General features: G+C 41.2%; 2 protein-coding genes across 12 annotated transcripts in view; one reads left to right on the forward strand and one right to left on the reverse strand.

The window, feature by feature from the left end:
* LOC106974065 (suppression of tumorigenicity 18 protein) overlaps positions 1–25,478 on the forward strand; it is a 252,928-nt gene that overhangs the window by 220,183 nt on the left and 7,267 nt on the right. For all 9 annotated transcript variants that reach the window (XM_053208357.1, XM_053208358.1, XM_027042836.2 and 6 more), the window contains 7 exons: positions 2,622–2,737; positions 11,306–11,368; positions 12,228–12,296; positions 15,387–15,449; positions 15,552–15,632; positions 16,602–16,823; positions 21,679–21,767. In XM_053208357.1, the coding sequence (XP_053064332.1) occupies positions 2,622–2,737; positions 11,306–11,368; positions 12,228–12,296; positions 15,387–15,449; positions 15,552–15,632; positions 16,602–16,823; positions 21,679–21,767 (703 nt within the window). The remainder of the gene's footprint in view (positions 1–2,621; positions 2,738–11,305; positions 11,369–12,227; positions 12,297–15,386; positions 15,450–15,551; positions 15,633–16,601; positions 16,824–21,678; positions 21,768–25,478) is intronic.
* The window catches only part of LOC106974083 (uncharacterized), a 241,939-nt gene continuing 231,421 nt past the window's right edge, over positions 14,961–25,478 (reverse strand). For all 3 annotated transcript variants that reach the window (XR_008292697.1, XR_008292691.1, XR_008292703.1), the window contains one exon: positions 14,961–15,598. The gene's annotated coding sequence lies outside the window, so the exon portion shown is untranslated. The remainder of the gene's footprint in view (positions 15,599–25,478) is intronic.

Genomic DNA, 25,478 nt, shown 5'->3' on the forward strand with positions numbered 1-25,478 from the left:
TGTCTGTCTCTCTCAGTGCAATAGCCTGTCCAGATGCCCCCTGCAAAAAAAAAATCCTGAATCTGGAAAAAACTCAAAATATCTCGAAAGGAAAGTGCGGAGAAATAACTAGGGCTGTCAGTTGCATTCAACTGTCAGTTCTCCAAAGATTTCAGGGCTTAAAATGTTAAAAGTGCCAGATGCTATTATCTGTTATTCATGTTACCATTATGTTCTGGCCTTTACTGAAATCAATATAAACTTCCATCTGTACATTAAAGGGATTTCATTGCACCCATATACTTTCTAAATGCAATGCATATATACTGCATTCTCTCTTACATGTCCAGAGGATAAAATTATTATTTTTAAAATTATAGTTGAAATTTTGAAAAAAATTCTGCCAAATGATATTGACTTATTTTTTACTGGGTGCTGTTTAAAATTTTTTCTAGTATAAAATGCTTGTGCAACAAAATTAGGAATTCTTTCAGTGATGGTCGTCTGTGTATATGCTCTCTGCAGGTTTCTAGGGGTAGGATGCTGAGTGAAGAAAAGGGGGAAAAAGACAGTTATTTCATAATGTAATTGCGTGCATAAGAGTCCATAGTTTTTCTAAGAAGCTGCGAAATATTTAAAAGGTCATATCCAATAAAATTATCCTATTAAAACGTTACCACATGTTCCTATTCCAAATTAAATGCCATACATTCTGCAAGCATTATGTTTATATACATTTTAGTCACAATAATAGCATAAATTTTCATAAGTGATCATTTCTTTCAAAATCCCTTATTCTCTTGCCTCTCATAATGTATAGATTCCGCAGTTCAACAATAGCTTATAAACTTTATATGTTTTTATGTTCATCCATAAATGTACACACCTTTAGGAATACTTTGTTCTTAATTTTATCATGAAGAAAATAATAAAAGGCTCTTTTTCATTTTATGCCATTTTTAAAAAAAATTCAGCACCTAGACAGAAAAACAAAGGCTGTTTCACACTGAGACAATGTTGGATTCAGCATTTGTGTCTACTTTCAAAAAGCCAAGACATTTATAAATTATAGCAGAAAACACTCCCCGGGTGGACTCCAGATAGCCCCAAATGGTGGTATTATCAGGTTTAAGGTCTTATAATTAGGAGTTGCTTCATGTTAGGCATTTACACTGTAAAGCCTGAAAAAGATAAGCGCCATCCGTCTATTTTGCTGTAGATTCCATGGAAGGAGCGTCAAAGTAGCATTTCTTTTTGTATCTTAGAAAGCAACTACTATCAGGCATCCATTTCTCTTTATTTTTAAACGGTGCATTATGATCTCCTACTATTTTCAACATATATCCATTAAATACAATGGAATACTTAGCACTATAAAGAATATACAGAAAGAAGTTGGACCAAACCAGGTTTTATTAATTTGGTCTGCGGACGGTGTTACTTGAGATGGTTTACCAATGTATTTACCGCTGTGTGGTTTTGTGGAAAACAGCCGAATTGTTATCCCAGTAATTAATGAAAATGATTACACGTGCCTTTATGACTGAGCTCAAGGTTTGAATTTTTCCTTGGGAAAACCCAGGGAGTTTGTTTTCCCACTGATTTTGAGTGTAGACTCAGAATTATTAAAATATATTATATACGTTTTATTATATATATTATATTTTGCCATCACATTTTTATATCCATTTGACTTAAATGAGATTTACCTTGAATAATTCAGAATAGTTTTCTCATTTTCAACAGATCAGTACTTTTGAGAATTAGAATAGTTTTCCATATTAGTTAATCTGATTTTAATATTAAATCCAGGAAGCATTATATTTACTGGATATAAGCTTAAGGATGAATGTAAGCTAATTATGTAATTGAGGAAAACCATCATTAGTTTTCTGTAAGATAATATATCAGACGGTATATAAGTTATTTGAAAGGATTAATAAATCTTCCTTATGAAATCAAGATCAGTATTAAGCTTAAAAGAAGGCCACAAAAATGAGGGGTAAGCCAGCAAGAAATTCCATCCAGTGAGTAAAAGCATTAACAAGATACTAAGCAAAAGAGGTAACTTAAGAAAATAGGAAATGATGTGAGAATAAAAGCAATTATCCAGAAAGATCAAACCAAATGCCTACATATTGTGGACCAATTATTACATCCTTAAACAATTTAAATGTTAACTTTTTGTATATCAGAAAGAACATTTTGTTAACCTAAATTTACTTATTCTTTTTCATTTAAAAATTTGTGGTTCACTTTTGCAATATTTCTTTTGTTTTACCAATGACTGCTGTGTATGTAAAGAACTATTTCTACATTCTCCAGGAAACATTCATTATGCAATAAAATCAGAAACATATTCACCATATAGCTCAAGAAATGCCTCTGTAGTTATATTTGCCAAAATGTCCTCATGAATTAGAATTTTCTTTTCTTCACCAAGGATAGAGGTCCATCCTAATCAGGATATCATTATACTTTATTAGCTCATTAATTTTGAGTACAAATCCAATGAGGAACTTCAGCTAAGTCATTAAGCTAAAACTCAAATTCCACCCTAATGACTTCATATACAGTTGTCTTTTCGGGTTCCCTAATGCCTTCTGTGCTTCTGTATTTTTTTTTTAATTTATTTTTTCCAGAAAGACCCTGCGAGCTCTCTAGAAAATTTAGAGGAAAAAAAGTTTCCTGGAGAGGCCTCCATACCAAGTCCTAAACCCAAGCTCCACGCGAGGGACCTCAAAAAAGAGCTCATTACGTAAGTCATCTTCAACGGCATATTCTGCGAGATTCTAGAATTAGGAGACTCAAGTTCATAATTTTGAGTAATCATATCCTGATTTGTGTAGCTGATTTTCGGAATGTTTTAGGACAATTTCAACCAGTCGATAGTTAAGTGTTCAATATGTACCGAAATTTCTGCTTAGAACTAAGAGAATTACAAAAATCAAAGTGTACATGACGAGACTTCATGCTAAGAAATGATTTAAAAACACAAAACCAATATAAAACAATTAGAAATGTTTACATTTTTTGTTCTGTTTGGCTCATCAAAATCTTTCGTTGTGCTTTGTTTTGTTGTGTCTTCATCGTACCAGTTGCTAGTCTCATGGCCTTAGACAAAGTTTTTTAACTCATTTGAACCTCCAGTTTCTTAAATGTATAACAGGGATATCAATAGCCATCTCATGAAATTGTGAAAATCTAATGAAGTAGTCTATAAGAATATATAAAATGCCTAGCAGGCAGAATGTTCTCATTTTGTGATAACTATTACTACCTGTGGCATAGACTAGGTCACAGTATTCTACGTAAGATTATTGTATTTTGTCCACTAAAGGCATAAATATTTTTTTAATGGGGAAGTACATTAATTCATGTTCCTATTGAAATTTTTTTTGATAAATTAATCACATTTAATGAGAATCTGAACAATTATTGCATTGAAAATTTTAAAATATTACACCTGTGTTTGAAATACAGGCGGCAGCCATTTTCTTTTTGATTTTACAATAAATACTAAGTACCTGTCAGTAAATTAATGTTCCTTTCCATAACATAATTAACAGTATTGTTATCACACAGATGATACGAAAAACTTACTACCCGTCGGTCTAACCTCCCTCGCAGACTCACAGATTTTCCTGGGAGGCGGAGACCGGGGTGCCTGGGTGGCTTAGTCGGTTGACGCTCGATTTTGGCTCAGGTCATGATTCCAGGATCGTGGGATCAAGCCCTAAGCCACGTTTCATGCTGAGTGTGGAGCCTGCTTAAGATTGTCTGTCTCTGTCTCTCCTTCTGTCCCTCTGCCCTGCTTATGCTCTCTCTCTAAAATTAAAAACAAAACAAAACAAAAACAAAGCAGAGTCCAGCTTTTTCTTTTTGAAGAGGAATTTTTACATTTAATTTGGGGATTCTGTTAGAAATCAATTACTGTTTTCACCATGATGAGTGTAGCGATGCTCTACAGTCAGTGGTGATGATGGAGTGAAAGATCCAGAATCCATTCTTCTTTATTTTCCATTATTTTTATTATTTTTAAGTTTATTTATTTATTTTGAGAGAGAGAGCACAAGCAAGGGAAAGGCGGAGAGAGAGGGAGATAGAGAATCCCAAGCAGCCTCTGCACTGTTAGCATGGAGCCCGACACGGAGCTCAGTCCCACAAACTACGAGATCGTGACCTGAGCCAAATCAAGAGTTGGATGATTAACCACCTGAGCCCCCCGGGTGCCCCAGATCCAGAATCCATTCTTAAGAAGGCACATCTTTTTAAGACTACTTGGGTCTAGCTGTTCTCTCTATGGCAGTGGAACAATTGTTAATTTATTCAGTAATAATTTAAAAAAATTTTTTTAATGTTTATTTTTGAGAGAGAGAGACAGAGCATGAGCGGGGAAGGGGCAGAGAGAGAGGGACACACAGAATCCGAAGCAAGCTCCCGGCTCTGAGCTGTCGGCACAGAGCCCGACACGGGGCTCGAACTCACGAGCGGTGAGATCGTGACCTGAGCTGAAGTCGGACACTTAACTGACTGAGCCACCCAGGCGCCCCTTCAGTAACAATTTTTCGCATGCCTACCATGTGTTAGTAGGCACATATAGATGCTGGGAATATAGGAGCAGACAAACTCTGCCCTTCCAGAAAGTGTCTCCAAGGAAATGAACGGGGTGTAGGGATAGAGAATGTTGCTTCTGGGTTGGTTGAATGAGTTGAAGAAATGTTTATGTTTTGATCAGAGGTTCTTAATCTGACCCTACTGACCCCAGAAGATCCAAGGCAGTGCTTCAGGGAGTGTGTGAACCCGACAGCATTTCATGTAAATGATTTCTTGGGTAGGGGAGGTAATGGTTTCCATCATCCCTTTGAGAAAAGGGTTCTGTGACTCAGAAGAGTTTGAAGACCAGGGCACCCGATGGCAGTAAGCACCAGCTAAGACTGCGGTAGAGGCTGGGAACAGGGACCAGGTTCCGGGAAGGGGGGGGGGGCGGGGGAGGCGGGCAGAGGCCCTGAGCTGAGCCCTGAGGGCCAGCTGGACCTGGAGAGAGAGTGAGAATGGAGCCAAGCAGCAGAGAAGAGGGCCTGGTTGCAGGTTTGCACTAGCAAGCCGTGGGTTTTAGACAGAGAAGTGAGCTAAGGGTGTATACCTCAGGGGGAACAGTGCACAGAATGATTGTGAAGCTGGAGGCCCTCGGGGACTGTGTCAGGAAGGTCACCTGAGACACCGACGTAGAGATTCAGACATGAGATCATGAGGCAGTGGCTCCTGGGAGAGGATGCTAGAGAAAGTCTAGAAAGAAAGGGACAGAGTGCTCATTACAGAACTTGAGGAACACACCTGAGCAGTGTGAAAACAGAAGCCCACAGAGAATGCAGAAATGAGGCCGTTTAGAGGTTCGGGAGGGTGACCGTGGCAAATGATTGCCATGGGAACAAAAAGCTAACAAAATGCCAAACTGGGCATTGGGTATTATTGGCTTGCACCCTAAGTGGTTAAGAAAATGCTGAACAAACCTTGGGAAAATGGGTCTTACAAAGTCATGGAGGCAGAGAAGGGAGCACGAGGTGGGGAAATTCAGAGAAGTTTGTGCGCAGGGACAGCACAGGGACAGCCACCGCATCAGTGCAGTGACAAAAACTAAGATTGTGGACCTCGCCCGGCTCTCACAGCCTCATTCGGCCAGCCTTGGAGACGGGCGACCGTGTGTCGTCAGAATTTAGGGCGCGATTCACACAAATTCCTTACGGACATGAGTTGACCTGGGCCTGTCAGACCGGAGGCGCCGCTAAGTTCCTTCTCCCGAGTTGTCGGGCAGGGGAGTAGAGATACCAGGATAGACGGTGGTAAGTGAGGAAGGGGAGAGGCGAAGGGGGTTTCAGGCAAAGACAAGGCAGGAGCCGCTGGTTTTCTACATTTACATCCCCAGCAGGCGGGATAGTCCTGGCTGGGTTGTGTTTAACGTGAGTGAGGGAGCGAAATGCAAGAAAATATTCTCTCTGTGTACGTGGTGAAATATTAAAGCGCATTCTTACACAAATATATTTAAAGCTGCCAATCAATGAGACTTTCTAGCAAAAAGTAACCCTTCCACTTAGGCACCAGCATCTGTTCCTTCTCTTCTGAATCCCTCAGCATAAAAGTATGTTTAAATTTTTCTAGTAAGAAAACTTAAAAGCCTTCTCCTGACCTGCCTTTCACCTCAGCCCCCGTCTCTTCAAGAAAGCTGCCTCTACTGCGTGACTCAGTTTCTCCCCTGAATTTCTCTCAGACAGGCTTGTGCCTTCACCGTTCCGCCCAAAGCGTCCCCAAGTTCTCCAGGGGACCCATCTGGTGTGAGTTCTTGGTCCCCTTGACCTTACTTGCCGGGGCTGCAGGATTCAGCAGAGCTAATCACTTCCTGCTCTGTCTCCAGCACCTTCTAGGGAACCACACTTCAGGACAGTTTCCACCTCACCTAGGACCCCTTCTTAGACTCCTGGACAGCCTTCCAAAGGCAGAATGTCTCAGAGCTCAGTCCTGGAACCTCTTCTCTCCTCTGTCTACACTCAGTCCTTTGGATGTAGGATGATGTTGGAACCATCTCTGCTCCAAGGACTCCCAGGCCTATGTCACCTCCACTTCCAAGGGCCCGTGGGCGATGAGCTGTCCCTTCTCGGTAGGACCCTGCCCCTCCCTCCCCACCAGCCACCCCTTCTGCTTTTCCCCTAAGGCTTCACGGCCTCACTGTTGCCATTCCATCCATCACACCACGGACTTCTGCAGGGATCTCCCTCGACTCTTCTCTCAGATGTCACTGCCCTGACGGGTCTTCCTGGCTACTGTAGCCGCCCCCCACCCCCAGCCCTCATGCTCCCATCCTCTTTCCCAGATCTCCTGTGGGCCCTCAGTATTTAACACACTCCTACGTTTTGCTCGCCTGCATTCTCTGTTGTCTGCCTCCCCCACTAGAGCAGGGGGGCAGGAGGGCAGGGGGGCAGGGGGGTTCTTCTTTCATTGATTTTGTGTTCTCCTACATCCACGCCATTGGTAAATAATATTTACCATGCTGCCTCTTCTTTCCCAGCTGCACAAACATGAATCGGGAGCAGGGAACACATCTTAAATGCTGTTGCAAACCTTGCACATAGAAGTGTTCGATGAAATTATTCCTAGGGCAACATCGGTGTATTGGCTTGACCTGTAACTGATATTTAAGTAATCTCAGATTACATTCTTTATGGACTTCATAAAGAACTTAATGTTCACCTGGAGCCTGGTGGCTGGAACAGTGTGATGGGTATAGTACCAAACACACTAAAGGTTCAATTTCACCGAACACTGTTTCTTCCCAGAGGTGACCTGGGGTCAGCCATATACTTGCTCCCTCGCGGGAGAAAACTTTGTATGGATTTTGTGTCTGCATCTTATTTTAAATCCCTTCAAAAATGGCAAATTTTCATCCTTTAAAGGTCAATATTTGCAAAACGTCAGAGTCATTCCAAACTAAATGTAGTGTGAAAGATTGATAATTAACCTGCATTGTCATTTTGAACAGAAAAATGAAGTGAGATTATTTTGTGATGGGCACTTCTTTTTTTTTTTAATTTTTTTAATGTTTATTTTTGAGAGAGAGAGAGAGAGAGAGAGAGACAGACACAGAGCAGGGGAGGGGCAGAGAGAGAGACACACAGAATCCAAAGCAGGCTCCAGGCTCTGAGCCATCAGCATGGAGCCCAACGCAGGGCTTGAACTCACGAACCGTGAGATCATGACCTGGGCCCAAGTCGGACGCTTAACCGACTGAGCCACCCAGGCGCCCCTTGAAATCCAGTTTCTGAAGACAGTTGGTGGGAAGTTCCATAGTACGTGTGGTGTCAGTGAGGAACTGGCTGAGTTCCCTTCACACTGGACCATGTGCCCTTTCTCAGACGTCGGATTCACTACTTATTCTTATTTTTCTTAATTGTTGTTTAAAGTTTATTTATTTTGAGAGAGAGCACAAGTGGGGGAGGAACAGAGAGAGAGGGAGATACAGAATCCGAAGCAGGCTCCAGGCTCTGAGCTGTCAGCACAGAGCCCGACGCGGGGCTCGAACCCACAGACCGCGAGATCATGACCTGAGCCCAAGTTGGAAGCTCAACTGACTGAGCCACCCAGGTGCCCCTGCAGTGGGCACTTCTTGCTGGGACAAAGCAAACAGGAAAGAGGAAGGCTCTGAAAATATTGGGAACAGTTTTGGGAATACAGTCTTGAATTCCTGGGAAATTAACTCTGTAGAGACCTCGTGGCTCTTTCCGCATCTTCCAGATCAGATAGCGTTGATCTTCATGTAACTGCAGTAGTTCACTGGTTTTGTTAAAGTCTGGCTACTCTATAGTTTCATCCTTTTTAAAAATTATGTTTTGCTTTGTGTTTCTAACAGATAAATGTACCTTAATTACTTACCGGAAACTGTTTGCAGAACAAGATTTTTTAAAGTTTTTTTATTTATTTTGAGAGAGAGAGAGTGAGCACAAGTGGGGGAAGAACAGAGCGGGGGGGGGGGGGGGCGGAGAGAGAGAGAATCCCAAACAGGCTCCACACAGTCAGCACAGAGCCTGATGAGGGGCTCGAACTCACGAACTGTGAGATCGTTATCTGAGCAGAAACCAAGAGTCAGAGGCTTAACTGACTGAGCCATCCGCGTGCCCCAAAATAGGATTGTTTTTAATGTTTGTTTATTTTTGAAAGAGAGGGAGAAAGAGAGGGAGCGAGAGAATCCGAGCAGACTCCCGCTGGGCTTGGAACCTGGGAGGGGCTCTATCTCACGACTGAGAGGTCATGACCTGAATCTAAATCAAGGGTTGGATATTTAACCAATTGAGCCACCCAGGTGCCCCTCAAAATAGAATTTTTTAATGTTGATTAGAATAAACAGTCTTAGAATTTGAGGCCACTTACTAAAGGAACTAGCGTGTTTCCTTTCTCCAAGGTTAATACTTTCATTTGCAAACCTTCCCAGAAGATTTTGCCCAACTAGTTAGGCCCATGTGATTGGGTAAGATTTTTCATTGCAGACTTGTTTTGGTTTTGTTTTGTTTTTGTTTTGTTTTTGTTTTTCATTTTTTAATGTTTATTTATTTTTGAGAGACAGAGCACAAGTGGGGGAGGAGCAGAGAGAGAGGGAGACACAGAATCCGAAGCAAGCTCCAGGCTCCGAGCTGTCAGCACAGCCCGACGCGGGGCTCGAACCCACAAACCACGAGATCATGACCTGAGCTGAAGTCGGACGCTTAACCGACTGAGCTGCCCGGGTGCCCCTGAAGATTTGTAATTTAAGCCAGCTATCAGAATCTGAAACAAAAGCTTTTCCCACAACACGGACATCTCCAATCCTTTCTTTATTCTTCGACCTCTTTATACCACCAAACTTAAAAAAAGTAATTAGCAGCTAATTAAATTAATTAATTAGCTTTATTATTTTACCTCCTAAATAATTTTAGCTGATTGATTTAAAAATCACTGGCACTTCCTTGCCTCTCCTGGCAGTATTAACAGGAGTCATTTAAAAATAGAAATGAAATGAAATAATAAAATAAAGTACATACAATGCTGTTTTTGCACACTAGGTGGCCATGCATTTCTAAAGCGAGGATTCCCAGGCAATTAAACACATCTCTCACGCTCTGAATATTCCAGTTGCTTTAGTGTTCAGAAGAGATTGTTTCTTCCTTTAGTGGGTGAACGGCACTTGCAAGATCACTCAGCTCAAATGTTGATCTTTGTTCTTTTTTTTTTCTCTTTACTTGTTTACATACATCTATAGCTTTTGCATTTTCCCTTCTGAGAACCCATCTAGGGAAAGTGATGGGGGAAGAGCTAGGTGATTCAGCTTAGATCCAGCCCTGAAAATCAAACATCTCCCTGAGAGATGGAAATGTTCTGAGTCTTCTAGTCTCTTTAGATTACCAGAAATTGATTAGAAAGTAGCTCACAGGGGAAAAACACAAACGAAAAGAAACTTAAATGGTGGTATTTCAAAAAGCCTTAGATGTTGGCAATTTGTCTCTAAATGTCCCTTCAAAGAGGTAAACTCTGTATTCTACACATACGGGTAAGCCTTCACGTCAGGCAGCGTGTCAGAGAAAACCAGAAGCCTGAATGATGTAACTGATTTTTCCTCTGATTAACATGGTGACAAATAGCACTGAGTAGGCTGGGGTCAATCTGCTTACTCCAAATGAGTGACTTTTGAGCAGCATCAGAGGAAAATAAATGACTGAGAAACCAAGGAATCTATTAACTACAGAAACAAATCCCCTTACGTTATTTTTAAAACACATAAGATGTGCAGAATGTGACCAGCTTCTGAGATAACATGGAGTGCACCAGTACCGACTCGAGGCTTTGGCAGGTAGCCTGGAGAGCCTACTGCTTTGGTTGTTAATTAGCAATTGTCTTTGTTGGTTTCAAGCTTTAGATGAAACGGATCCCACGCTTTAATAACTAAGTTTCTTATCTGCTTCTGTATCGTCAGCAACTTTCCCATCTAAAATGTCAGCTTACCTTTCCAGAGAGAGGTCGTGTGTTCAAAGATTTTCTTTTTCAGGCAGTTTTTAAAAATGTATATGAAGTTACTCTGATGCCCTTCCCTTAAAAACTCACAAAAATTCCTTCCTAAAACCTGGTATGTACTTGGTGCCAGTATGCCCAAGAGCCATTCTCATCATAAAGCACGGGTTTAGGACATTTATATTTTCAAAGAAATCAGACATCATTGGTTGTTGACTCATAACATCATGAGGGCATATATTTGCGCATCGCTTTCCTACATGATTCGAGCCAGAGAACTAATGTGATATTGAAAATGAATACCTTCAGGGGCACCTGGGTGGCTCAGTCGGTTAAGCGTCTGACTTGGGCTCAGGTCATGATCTCACAGTTCATGGTTCAAGCCCCTCGTCAGGCTCTGTGCTGACAGCTCGGAGCCTGGAGCCTGCTATGTCTCCCTCTGTGTCTCCCTCTCTCTCTGCCCCTCCCCCACTCGTGCTCTGTCTCTCTATCAAGAATTAATCAAGGTTAAAAAAAAATTTTTTTAAAGGGTCTGACACTCAACCAACTGAGCTACCCAGACTCCCCTAGTTTAAAAAAAAAGAAAAAGAAAAGAAAACGAATACCTTCAGATCTGGCCAGTCTTCTCTAGCTAGTCTCCTGGTTCCTGTAGGACATAAGTTCTTAGTTCGCTAGCCCCTGCGTGTCCTGTACTGTGCTAACCGATCTTGAAAAGAGACGATACATCATAACCTATAGACACAGCAAATGAATCTGTGAAAAGTGCTTGACTTTATGTATATATTTTTTGACTCAGCTGTCCAACGCCAGGATGTGACGGAAGTGGCCATGTCACAGGGAACTATGCGTCCCATCGCAGGTACCCGATAGCCTACAACATCTTATTCTAATGTAAATACTTTGTAAATTCTTATTGTCACCCATTCTAGAAAGGCAGTATCTGGATCCCGAATTGAAGAGTGAGTTAGTTGTGGTTGGGGGCATTTTGGGTTTTTTTGGTTTTTGTTTGTTTTTTTGTTTTTTGTTTTTTGTGGGTTTTTTTTTTTCCCAGAAATAAAGTGAAGTTAAATCTTCTGGCTTTTTATTTATATGGTGTAGAAATCATGATTTTTGGTCAAAAATGTTTTTCTGGTCCTATTATGCAGATCATAAACCAAAAGCTAGAGTTTATGTCACGGCTTTGGTTCTGTCTAGCTTTAGGACTCAAGTGAAACCAAGGTAAGACAGTAGAGTGACTTGGGTTGACCATTCACCTTTTCAGATGTGGCATCCTCCGCCCTGGGCAATTAAAAGGTCAATGTGTTAGATGAAGCAATGCAAAAAATCTGGGTTTAGTGTCTCCACTTACCTCTTCGTTGATGTGATTCGCTTTCCCTTTGGGCATTGGTTTCAACCTTTAAGCCACCACAGCTCGGTGTGCAATGGAAATGAACTCCAAGTCAGTAATCATTGTATCACTGAGTTCTAGAGTCGGAGAGACTCATTGGGTTAAAACCCTTCATTTGATAGCAAACCTGAGTCTGTGGGAAATAACTGAGGGGCCCACAAGCCCAGACCGGTCAGGGTGGCAAAGCCAGATTCAAACCTGGTTGTATTTTTCCCAGTGTTCCGTCACCAGTAAATTTAGCATATATTCACAGACTCAAGATGCCATTTGAGTGGGATTTGTACATGTCAGTGTTGTGTGTTTTGCTTTTGTTTTTCTCATCCCTCTTTAGTGTTTCTGGATGTCCTTTAGCAGATAAGACTCTTAAATCCCTCATGGCTGCAAATTCCCAGGAGCTTAAGTAAGTATTGGAACCAAGACTTCCTTGCCCTGCACCCACTGAGTCAGGACTCCCCATGCTCAAGACCTGTGGGGTCCGTACTAACAAGTAGTAAATCACACCTAACGAAAGTATGACCAATGCACTCTTTCACCAAAAAGTTCAAATGACTAAAACCAACTCCTTCTAATTTAATTTAGTTAATTTGCTCGTTTGGGGGATTTTTTTTTATATTAGAGTATTTTTTAAAGTAACCGTGTAATAGTTAAACATAATGCTTTTTTCTGTTGATTTCAGAATTTATACACTAAATCAGAACTATGAAGGTGTGGCAAAGCCCTTTCATCATCTAATTTTAAGTAAACGGCATAATATTTTGCCTTATGGGAATTTTTAATCATATGATTGTCTTTCACTTTTGGGAGCTAGGCACAATTCTAGCTCATTTCAACCTAGTGTACAGGATCTGAAAGTCACATGTTTATTATCTTTTACTTAATGATTTTATTTTTTTTATTTTTTTTTAATTTTTTTTAACGTTTATTTATTTTTGAGACAGACAGAGACAGAGCATGAACGGGGGAGGGGCAGAGAGAGAGGGAGACACAGAATCGGAAGCATGCTCCAGGCTCTGAGCTATCAGCCCAGAGCCCGACACGGGGCTCGAACTCACGGACCGTGAGATCGTGACCTGAACTGAAGTCAGACGCTTAACTGACTGAGCCACCCAGGCGCCCCACTTAATGATTTTATTTTTTCCTACTTTTCTCTTCTTTTATTCCAAACTTCTCACTTGTTTATTTTCACATCTTGTTACATTATATATAGAATAATAAGAAGTTATAATCCATCTGAATAATAATAAGTTATAATCCATCATTATATTTAAAAATATAATAGGGCATAACTTTAGAAAAGATAAGGAATAACATTAAACAAAATTCATGAAACTTATTTGCAAATAATAATATTTTAAGAAAACTGAGTGTTACTAAGTCTAGTGATAAAACAGTATTTGTATAAATAGTAGAATAAACATTTGATGTCTAAATCACAAGTAAAAATGCAGAGATTTTATTTTCTTTCTTTTGTTAGTCTTTCCATTCTCTAACTTGTTTAAAATTCTCTCTCTAAAAATTACAAAAGACAAATTTATGAAATAAGAGGTGATATTAAACAGATATAAAACTGGGGAATTTTGGTACCAGAAATAGTGAAGTGAACTATGAAATACGCAACTTTTCTCATTTTCAATATGTAAAGTCCAATCGATTGTGTCAGTATAGATTCTGGAAATCGTTCTATACATTGCCAGTTTTCTAGACTGAAATGTCAGAATGTTAGGTTGAGAAATAATTAACAGATTGAAAAGAGAGAAATACTCAATCAGGCTTATCTTCCTTAGTACTTTTATTCAGTCTTACTCAGTTCTAAATGTCTACATTTCCCTGCCTTATTTGTAACTGTGGGCTTTCTTAAGTATTTCTTCTGAGCATTATTTCTAGAAAAAAAAATGTTGATAACATATTGAAAGCATGTAGGTCGAGAAGTTCTATAGCAATATTCAGTATTTACATGTTTTGTACAGCCATCTGATAGTTAACATCTTTGGGGTTTTTTTCTATACAAAAAAGAAAAAGAGACATTTCATTGACCTCTTGTTTAGATACTCCAGTAGAATGCCAAAACAAGGTCACTGATTTTTCTGTAATTGCAATATACTAAGAAACCACTATTTTCCTAGAAATGTTAATAAAAAAAAAAGACCAGCTTTCAATCCTCTCCTACAATGTAGAATATAAACTCTGTCTTTAAAAGGTCGGTTAAAGATACAAAGCTGGTTTCTCTGGTTAGCTCGCCGAGATGTATGCTGATTTTAAATTTCATTTGGGAAAAAAAGCATTTACACTCTATGTTCTGCCTCAGGACTGGATATAAAAGTATTTTCATGAAAGTTCAGTGGGTTAGAGTTTAAGAAAAGGAATGGTATTCATGTTGCTTATTATTATTATCATTATTATTATTATTATTTTCAAACTCTTGTTTGGGGAGAAATCTGAACCAGGGAGAGCATACAAGTGGAACACTAACAATGATAATGTGTACAGCAACCTTCAGAAAAGCACTGTGTTTTCATTAGTATTGGGGATTTTTTAGAAAGGTAACAATCGGTGAGAAGTTGTATCAATTTTTACTTTCAAGTATGTTTTGAAACCTATTCCTACTCAGCATTCCAAGTAGAATTGGATTCCCCTTCCTCTTTTTCCCCTTCTCATTCCAAATTTAGTGGTTGATTGTCGATAATAGCTATTGGTAGATTTTCCAAAAGGCCATTTAAGTTGGGCCATGAGGCAGAACAGACCAGGTGCAAACGACTTGGGTTCTTTGGCAACTATATTAATGCGCCAAGTGTCGGGAGCTCACACATACCAGTCTCGTCCGTGTGAATTTAATAGATTATCATGGTCGTGGAGCAAATCAAAATAAATTGTGCACAAAAACAACTTGGAAAACTTTTTTTTTTTTCTTAAGTGAGAAAGAAAAACTTTGCATGATGTAGACAGAAGGCCAGCAGTAGGTTGCAGGCCAAATTTCCGATTCCTCCCAAAATAAAGTCAAAAAGAGGAAGAAAGAAAGAAGGTAGGATAACAGCTAATGCATTGTCTGCCAAGCATCACATGGTAGTTATCTTATACATCTTAACATATTCTTTATTTTTTTACTTTTTTTTTTTAACATTTATTCATATTTTGAGAGACAGAGAGAGAGCACAAGCAGGGGAGGGGCAGAGAGGGGGGGAGACACAGAATCCAAAGCAGGCTCCAGGCTCTGAGCCATCAGCACAGAGCCCAACGCAGGGCGCGAACTCACGGACCGCGAGATCATGACCTGAGCCGAAGTGCGACCCTTAACCGACTGAGCCACCCGGGCGCCCCCAACTTAACATAGTCCTTAAAAATGTATTCTTAGGCAAAAACTCATTACATTTAAGGGGGAAAAAAAGAGCCCCACAAAAAGCAACTCGTTCTGTTTAGTTCTACTTGAACGTGGCATGCTCCCCTTCCCTCCCCCACAACCACACGGCCAGCACTCTGTTCCTGTGTTTTCCAGGTGTCCAACCCCGGGTTGCGATGGTTCCGGGCACGTGACTGGAAACTACGCTTCCCACAGAAGGTAAGATCGATTTCATTTCGGAAGTAGGGAAATCAGAACTCTGCCGCAGCGGCCAGTGAGATCACGTGGTTTGGTTTTGTTCTCTGTCATGCACGTATTTAGTTTGTCCGGCTGCCCTCGTGCCAGGAAAGGTGGTGTCAAAATGACTCCTACAAAGGAAGAAAAAGAAGATCCTGAACTCAAGTGAGTGTGACCGTTGAGGTGGGGCACCGGGGCCAGAAGCCGCTTGCTGGTCAGATGGGCAGGACATTGGTTGGGAAGCAGCTGAGCGTTGGGGGAGAGGAGGTAGCCTATGAAATGCACGGACGCTTGAAGCAGCAGTCAGAGGGCTTAAAAGCTCAAGAAAATTGTCTTATTCCTAGCTATGTGTACACAGTTCTTTGATAATGCAAAACAACAATAATAATAGAGAAAAGAGGAAGTTTATACTTTTTCCAGAGTTTTAAATGGAAAGCAGCCTGGTGGAAGGGCCATAGCGTGATAAATATGTCAGCATTTCCCCCCAACACTTTAATTTTCATTAAGGTACAATTTTGTCTAAATTAAATTCCCTCTGCTGAGAAATGTGCTACCAAGTCTTGGATACTATAGGCAGCTACAGATGTAGAAGTTTGTAAATTTCTTGCTCTACAACATTTCTAAACGCGTTACTTCGGCATTTAAGAAACCAGCGTCCCCGTTCTACGGGCAATGTGCCATACAATGTAGGGCAAAGTGGTTAACGTTTTATACACTTGGTCTTTTGTTTGGAGGCAGCCTAACACAGTGCTTACGTGATTGGCTCTAGACCTAAAACGTGTGGGTGTGAACATGACTCCACTTCTAGGAAAATGGGTGGCAAGTTACCTGAGCTCCAAAAGTTTTCCCCGCCTAAAAAACGGGATAATAACGCTCTCTGCCCGACGGGTTTATAGTGAAGATTACCTGAGATCATGCACGAACCTTCCTTAGCTTGGGCCTGCGGACCACTCTGACTGAGAATACAATGCTGTTTTGCTAGTTGGACTGGCATTTTCAGAGCTCCTTAATTTCGCCACTTGCCATCTATTTGGTATGGAATCGCCGCTGCCTTCCCATTCACCTAGTTACAGTGCTTCCTGTAGAGTTTTCCCCTGGCTCCCTGCTGGTAACGCCTCTGCTCTGTCTCTCTAGATGTCCTGTGATAGGGTGTGACGGCCAAGGTCACATATCAGGTAAATACACGTCCCACCGCACAGCTTCTGGCTGTCCCCTGGCCGCCAAGAGACAGAAGGAGAATCCTGTCAATGGGGCCCCCCTCTCCTGGAAACTGAACAAACAAGAGCTGCCACACTGTCCCTTGCCAGGCTGCAACGGGCTGGGCCATGTAAATAATGTTTTTGTCACCCACAGAAGGTAACGTCTGTTTTCTGTCTTTTGTTGTGTTGTTGTTGTGAGGGTGTGTCACCTCAATGGCTTTGGGTCGAGGTGGGGAATCCCTCCTTGGGGTCATCAGTCGTAGCCCTTCAGATGTTGCGATGAGTCTTGCCAGATCGATGTTTGATGACTTCGAGGAATGAAAAATGCTATTTTCTCTGTTTCTGAAACTTTACTCCGCAGTTTGCAAGGGCTGTAGAAATTGCATTTGGTTTTGGGGTTCTAAAATTTGCTTATGCTGCTACTTTTTAATGGTTTAGTCTTTTAATGGTCCGCTTCGATTTCAAGTGGTGATATTTACTCCGTTATGCGGCGTAATTGTAAACTTTCTCTTTACACATATTTCTGTCCCTCCCTCTCGTGAACTGGCTCAATTTCAGGCCAAATTGTAGCTATTTTGCTGCTGGGGAGATGTGACTCATCCCCAGCAGCCAGAAAGAGAATGACACAGTGACTACTAAGGATACCACAGAATGAAAGAGGTTTAGAAAACCCTTTATAGTTTCACAATGACTTAATTCCATTATCACTGGGTGTCGTGGATTTCAATGGAGTCCTTTGTTGGGAACACTGATCTTCGTCCAGCTTTTTGGTTCACATTCTACCTAAAGAAAAGAGGCTAGAAGATTCACCACACACTTCTCTAATCAAGGAGGGCCCTTCTAGTCTTCTGGCCCCCTGTGCACGGTGCGGATTTGACATCCAATGGAGCTTTAGTGAGCCCTGATGCTTTGCGTATGCAAATTGAGCAAAGCGGGGGCGTTCTAGATTTTGTTTGATTTTAAAGATACGTATCAATGGCATCAGAAAATTAAGCCTTCCAGGAATTGCTGTTTTAAGTGGACGTATAGCCATATCTGCTTATCAAGAAAACCTAAATTTTTGAAGTGTTTTTTTTTTTCTGATTTTCAAATGCACGGTCATGTTCACAACAGCACACATTGTCCTGAGTTTGAGTCATTATTTCATATTCGGGAAGGACAGTCACAAATCAAGTGTGCCTGATGGCGTATTAACTGCCAAGTAGCGTTACTTTCTTATCGCGGACTCGGTAATCATGTTAACACCAATAATGAAATATTAACGCCGTCCTATGGGGGGCACATCCCTCGGTCAGCAACAACAGAATTATCTTTAAAAATCATGAAGTTTTAAATGATGACACCGAGGCTTGGTGAGGATAGAGTGCAACAGGGGCTCTCACTAGAGGTGCAAGAGAATCGCTCGAGCCGATCCCTTCAGGAAGTCAGGTTGAGAAAAGAACAGGTGAACATTCCCAGCCCCCCAGACACCGAGCTGATAGGCTTACGCCTTGGAGAGTCTCCTGCACACGGGAGCCCAGAGACATGTCAGAGAATGTCTATGGGAGCGATGCCCTCCTAAGTCCAAACTGGGACGGACTCACCCACATGCCCGCTGACAGTCAAGTGTGTAAGTGAGCAGTGGTCCACGGTGAAAAGGAAGTGAAGCCTCAGTGGATTTTAGAACACAATGCTGAGTGGGAGAAAATGCTGGAAAATATGTGTGGCGTGATTCTGTTTCCAAAAAGTTAAAAACAAGGAGCAGAATTGCATTTTAGAAAGCTAGGTCCTCATTCACCTACAGGCAATGGTGATCTCTGGGGGCAGGAGAGGTGACTGTTGAGGGCACGGGGAGCTTCAAAGTCATTTTCGTGTTTGAAGGTAAAAGGTGTTCACCTCGACGGTGTTCTTTAAACTGCGAATATACGTTGTATGTATCAATGCACATATTATGTGCTTCATAATAAGAAAAAGGAAATTATGAGTCAAAAAATATAAGCTTCAGTATTAATGCTAAGATAGAACTTTGTAGGAGAAAGAAAATAATTAAGTGTTTAAACAAATGAATAATTCAGATTTCACTGTTCTTTACCGGAGAGTTCTCTTGCTGTTTGAAGGGTTTAAGAGACTGAATTTACTTTGGCGTATTCTCTTTAAGGTGGAATGCTTCTCTTTACTCTAGATAGAATTTAACGAACTAACGTAATAAAATGCCTGGCTTATAGCCTGGCACATAATGGTGTTTAACCCAGACGATTTCCTTTCCCTTTCATAAAAATTATATTAACATCTGCATCTACATATATATATATATATGCAGTAATTCGTTAATAATTCATTAAAGTGAGAATGACTTATGCTAAAATAGCATGTTTTAACCTCTGATACACTTTTATACATTCTGTATTTTGACCCTCAAATCCCTGAGGTTTTTTGGTACTCTCTCCGCTCGCGGACAATAGCTAACACCTATTCAGGGCACGCTCTGTTCCAGTAGAGAGCGCTGTTCTAAGTACCTTACGTGCTTTATTCCTTTAATCCTTTACAAAACCCTGTGAGCTACAGAGGTAGTGCAATTACCCTCCGCCGACAGAAGAGGACAAGTGCAGGGAGGTTCAGGAACTGCCCTTTTGCAGGCGGTGTCGGGCCAGCACGCCCCTGTCGTGCCCCTCCTCGGTGTCCAGTGAATCTCTCTGTGTGCCAGCCTCACGCACACGGTTTGCCCCCAGCCGTTCTCTAAGGTAAATTCTGCCGTTTTTTTCATGCTAACATTCCGTAAAACGGGAATAAGTACAAAATTTACCTTAGAGGATGGTCGACAACAGTTTGGCCCATGCGTTTCCATCAGCATAATATTTACAGACTATTTTAAAACCTTGCTTTAAGTCTTACATGACAAACTTCTCCTCTGAAAAAAATAGCAGTCTGAGAAGACAAATGATTTTATATTCACACACACACACACACACACACACACGATGGATGTTTGTAGTTTCAGAACCAGAACTTCTATGACCTCATTTAGTGCTATGCCAGAACTTTGTAATTTGTTTGAGAGCTTTAATATACACAGTGATGTCCATGTAAATCGTGTCATCTGCTATTTCACTTTAACAAGGCAGATGAAGATATAGTTTAACATCGCGCTGATAAGTGGTAGACTTATACACTGGGTCAAAACCATCGTGACCTGCCCTTTCTCCTGCCTTTGCAACTCGGAGCCCAGACCGTGATGGTGACACCCCAGCCAGCCTCCACCTACGCAGCAGGTGGAAACCCCGTGGAGGAGTTGTTCAACCTCAAATGGGAAGACAACCATTGACCGTATTTTCCTATCCCATTGTTTTACATTTAAGATTTGTTTTACCCCCTGGAAGATATAACTACGTTGGAAAATACAAAATATCAAGTGGTATTTGGAAATCATATCCTCACTTTCATAACTTCCCGTACGCTTTAGCTCTAAGTCACACAGCTGCGGACGCGTCACTAACTCGCCTCACCACTGTTACAACTGGACGTGTGTTGCCCTGCAGTAGGAACAGAGCAGATTGTTTAGAGGACAGGGCCAGAGAATGTTCCTGAGCTCTTAAAAGCCATCACTGTTCCACTACAAGTGGACTTACAGGTCACTTTCAAAATCCACCTTACCAGCTAAATATTAATCTTGTTCATGACAGTTTTCTGACAACACACTCTGTGACATAAAGACAGACTTGTGCTAACTTTGCAGAAAAAATACGGATAATGAAGCTTATAGGCCACACTTTACAGTGAGAAGCTTACAAAATAAGGAAAATCCAGTTTACGGTTCTGTTTGTGCTTTTTCATTATTTTCTTTTCCGGTCCTAAATATTTCATAACTTAGCAAATTTTGGCAAACCACATGGCCTTCTTTTTATACGTAATATTATATATCTATTATTTTTATATTTCACATAATCTCCATATAGAATGACTTAGAAGTCATTTAAAAATATGTTCATTTAGCAAACATTTATAAGGGGCTTTGCTTCAGAAATATTTTTTTTCACTCTGCCAAGTGTCCTGATGTTCAGACCGAAAATGATTGTTTCATATACGAATTGTAACCAAATGTCTGTGGGGAAAAAATATTTGAAGTGGCTGATTTGTGACCATTTTTAATGGTGCTTAAAAATCCTGTCTCTAAAAATATAGCAAAGTTGCAACAGAATTAATGGTTGCTTAAAAGAACAAAACTGTCTCATCACGTACTATAAGACACAAGTTTTGTTCAACGTTGTCATGATCATTTTGGTGCAATTTAAATAAAACGGGTGACATTAAAGAAAGGAAGCATAGCAGAAGGGTGTAGCTATTAAGGAAAAGGGGTAAACCCCACTGCAGGAATAGACACTGCCCACAGGGAGCGCATCTGAATATATTTACAGTGCTTCCTTTTAGTCTCCTTTCGGAGTAGAGATTTTTTAAATGACAATTAGCGTTTTAAAAGCTGGAGGATAAATCAGAAACAGTCCCATGCCCAAATGGTATGCGCTACACCTGTTTATTTTTATTATTTTGGGTGTGTATTAATTCAAGCCATTCTGTAAAGATCAGACTACAGTATATAAGAAACAGGAGGAACTAGATTCTGCTGTATTATCCATGGAATTTTGACTAATTTGGAACAATTCTTATTTGTAGCACATACGTACAGTCTTAACATTTATGGAAAATAAAGGGACCACTACAAAAAAAGGCACTTATATGAATGCAGAATAGTAACTTTAACAAAAGTAATTAAATGATAGTATCTGCAGTAGCTATTTGTGTTTTGATTTAAAGAACAAAAACACAAAGCACGATTACATTATTTGAGGGCCTTTGCTTTCGTTTTCATAGATGTTACATGTTATTTCTACAAAGAGATTGCAGATTATAATGTAATTACTTGGCAGGCAAAGACAGTAAGTGGGAATACAAAATTTTAATTTTTGTAAGACGCAATGCATGTGAAAAGGGAGAAATAATATGTATTTCACACATTGGTATAATTTCCATGTTCACAGCTTATCTGGATGTCCTCTAAATGCACAAGCCATCAAAAAGGGCAAGGTCTCAGAAGAACTGATGACCATCAAACTCAAAGCGACAGGCGGTAAGAGCACAGAGCTGAAGGCCGCCGTCCCCACCAAGGTCCCAGCCGGCTCCCCAAAGTGTTCTCGTGCCAAAGGATTCTCTAAGTGGGAAGTGCGATTTTAATACACAAGAAGGAAGCTTTCCTTGAATTTGAACTAGAGCCATAACTTCGTCTAAAACGCAATTTCTTGGGTTTTTTCCCTTCCTTCTTAGTAAGGATCTCCAACGGAAAATCAAGCAATGCTATTCAAGGGATTAGGAAACACTGGGTGAACTTTTGTTTCCCAGTGCTCAAAACGATAGCTTTTGCACTAGTGTGTGTGTGTGTGTGTGTGTATGCGCACACGTGCGCGCGTTCCCGGTATAAGTCTTCTATTAAATTTCAAGAAATACAGTTTTTGGCATTTATCTTTGAATCCTCAAATTTTGTTCCGTACTCAGAATGATATCTTTATGATGAATCTGGATGATTTAAATTTATATCCAAATCTGTATCTGTATTTCCCTAGTGTCAATGCCTCATCGAAGTTAATAGATGCAGTTTCTGAGCTCTGTCTTTGGATCCTTCAATTTCCCTTTGATTCTTGAGCGCTTTCCCCAAGATTTCTCATCACTATTATCTCAGGCACGTGTTGTTTCCTTAGAACATCATTCTAAAGCATCCGGAAACCATGGCAAAGCAATCGTGTTTGCGTTGGAGATTTATTTGATGGTGTCTTTGGCACATAACTGGAACGGAGCAACCGTTACTTTACTTCTTCGAAAGCGTTGCTCCATTTTTTTAACTTGCGTGTGAGTGTTTAGAACAAAGATGCGCAATATCCAAAAGAGGGCAACACTTTTGAGCTTCCTGCTTCCCTCTAAGGCTTTCATCTGCCATCAGATGTGTTATTTCAAGTGGCCCCTTGGGGACCTGCTCTTCCTCCCGCAGCCACCACTAAGAGGCGAAGGGGGTTGGGGGAGGAATGGACACGCTGGGGGTTAGGGGCTGCGCTTGCCATTCTGTCCCACATTTAGATGCTCAGCGAAAGTGCTTTCTCCAGGTGTCTTCCTTGTTCTTTAGAAATACTCCTCACTTCTCAGCGGCCTCTTAGCACATTCTCTGTGAAACTGGCACAATTTAATATTTATTTATTCAGGTGTCACCTTATTTCAAACAATATGTAAATGAAAGGGGGTGCGATGCTACATAAAAAAAAAAAGCTACTTAGAAAGTAATTAAGAAAAAAAATGAGACAAAAGGAGATCGAAGATAAGGAAGCCAGGTGGGCCAAGCCTGAGGATCCCGGAAGGAACGTGTGAAGCAAGGCACTTCGCGGTGGGTCAGAAGGGATCTCGGATTTGACTTCCGGCTTTTCAGAAGCCAAAGCAAAAGGAGAATATAATCGCTATGAGAATCACACCGTCAGTAAGTAAATTCAGAGCAAAGAGTTTCTCGGGAACTGAGTGCATTAAGAAAACATTTCCCATGAATCTTCATTATAAGAACCCAGCAACACCTTGAGCAGTAAAGGTAACGGAAGTCACAGAAGTCGCAGGCTGCTCCTGATAAAGAAAGAACAAGACGCCCAGCTGTTGGCACTACAGCAACTTACAGCAAAGCCGTGCGGGGCACACGGCTCTGCTGGGCTGCCCAAACCCCCTGGTAGACGGTCACAGAACCCTGGGGGCAGCTGGACCGCACACACGTCCTTCGAAGGGTGCTTTATAAATTGAGCATCTTCAGCTGAACTTTCAAAGGACACGGGGCAGCAGCAAGATGGCTAGAAAACATTGACAAGTGTCTGATCTGCCTCTATTCCAAATGGGCCAGGACATTGGAAACGGCACAGCCTCACAATCTAAGGAGCCAGGGGCTGATGCTCATCGAAAGCCTGAGAACCCACAGTGACTTGTGTGTGAGGAAAACCCCAACTGGTCCAAGTCAGGGTCAGGGAGGACATAAGTTCATTTGAGGTCCTCTATAACAGTGGGGCATCGTCCCCTAGTCCCCTGGCCCCCTGCCTTGAAGTTTGGACACAGCTGTGGTTCCCTGGATGACTTACAAAGGGGGTGTAACCCAACACTCTCTAGGTCCTAAGAAGAAAGCCAAATTGCAGTAAACTCAGGAGTGCATATGACTGTCAGCCTCCTGGTGGGCTATATGAAGTTAAACTGGGTACAGATCATTCAGGCAAATTGGTTAGTTGCAGGACACGTTGGGAGCATTTTACCAACAAACTAGTCAAAACATGGAAGCTCTACACCAAAAGCACTTACATTCACTTTAGAAGAATTGATCTTTAGTTCTCTGCCCTTGCCATAATTAAATTGCCACCCTAATGTTTTAAACCATGACTAGTCCTTGATAGTAAAATTACAATGTCTGTACATGAACAAATGCTTGCCCTTCTATTCTTTGTGGGACAAGTAAAAGTTACGATGGTTGACCTACGTATACGTTCTTATACTTAGTAGACCTTTCTAAGTCTTTCCATGTGGCAGTGTATCATGTTCTAAATATTGTTATACATCATTCTTTTCTGGATAGAGCTCTAACTACTTAAATTCCCTTACAAGTTGAATATATCTGCTGTATACGAGTATATGCATCCCTTATAAATTTATACAGAATATAAAATATCGTTATAAATTAGGTAATCCCTAGTTATATATATTAGGCACAGATTTAACCCAAGCAAAGAAAGCATCTTCCTTTGCTTTTAAACAGGTACACCCTTTAAAGAAACAGGGCCACTGAATAGTTCAGCAGAATACTCCTTGGAAAGTTTATATGGCTTCCTTGGTTAACAATACATAGTTGGCCTACCCCAGGGCCCTACTTCCACTCTACATTCTGTTGTGTGTGTATCTGTCAGAGAACATCAGTGCACACATTTTATGGATACTTTCAAAACAGATTAAATATCTATGCTAAAGGTAGCATTATAATGGTTGAGAAAGCATATTCTCGAACCGGAGAGCTTGTGTGCTGAATCCCAGCTCTACCGCTTACTACTTAACCCCTTCATGCCCTGGTTTTCCCATCTTTAAAATGAGTAATAAGGGTACCTGGTTCATGGGATCCTTAAGAGGATCCAGTGAGTTCACACTGGCAAGTGCAGGTGTGAAGTTCATCTGTTGCAGCCTCCCAGCTCCACTCAGTGGTGGAGGCTCGTAAAGACCGTAGGTACGGAGAGGAGGGGGGCAGACAAATAGATCAGTAGAAATAAATAAAGCCATGTATTCATGGGGAAAAAAATTACAAAAAGATTGGCTGAAATGCCTCCTCCCCCAAAATAAAATAAAATATCTCCCCCAATCCCAGAAGTCATAATGAAAACATTAGTTCATGTATTCATTAATTGCATGAGGATTTATGGAATTTATGGACTTATGGAGAATTTATGCTATTACCGTTTTGTGAGATCTCGTCTCCAAATCATACCTTTCCCATAGGTGTCCAGGTACCTTTTGTTACGAGGCATCTTCTAAATGGCCCCATCGTGGTCAAGAGACGTGAGCGTTCTCGCTCTCATTGGATGCCAGGGGAACACAATCCTAACCAGATCTCAGTACTGAGAATTGGGGCTGTCAGAGTCTTCTCGCAAGCATCCATGACTTAACAGCCAAAATTCAACCCTTGGTTTTCCCTCTGGAAGCTGCCATTCCGCTGGCCTTCCTCATCCCAGGGATGCCACTAGTCGCCAGCTGCTTGAGCAGAAACAAATGGTCTTCCTCAAGGCCTCCG

Source organism: Acinonyx jubatus, chromosome F2 (assembly GCF_027475565.1).
Source record: "Acinonyx jubatus isolate Ajub_Pintada_27869175 chromosome F2, VMU_Ajub_asm_v1.0, whole genome shotgun sequence".
Lineage (NCBI taxonomy): Eukaryota > Metazoa > Chordata > Mammalia > Carnivora > Felidae > Acinonyx > Acinonyx jubatus.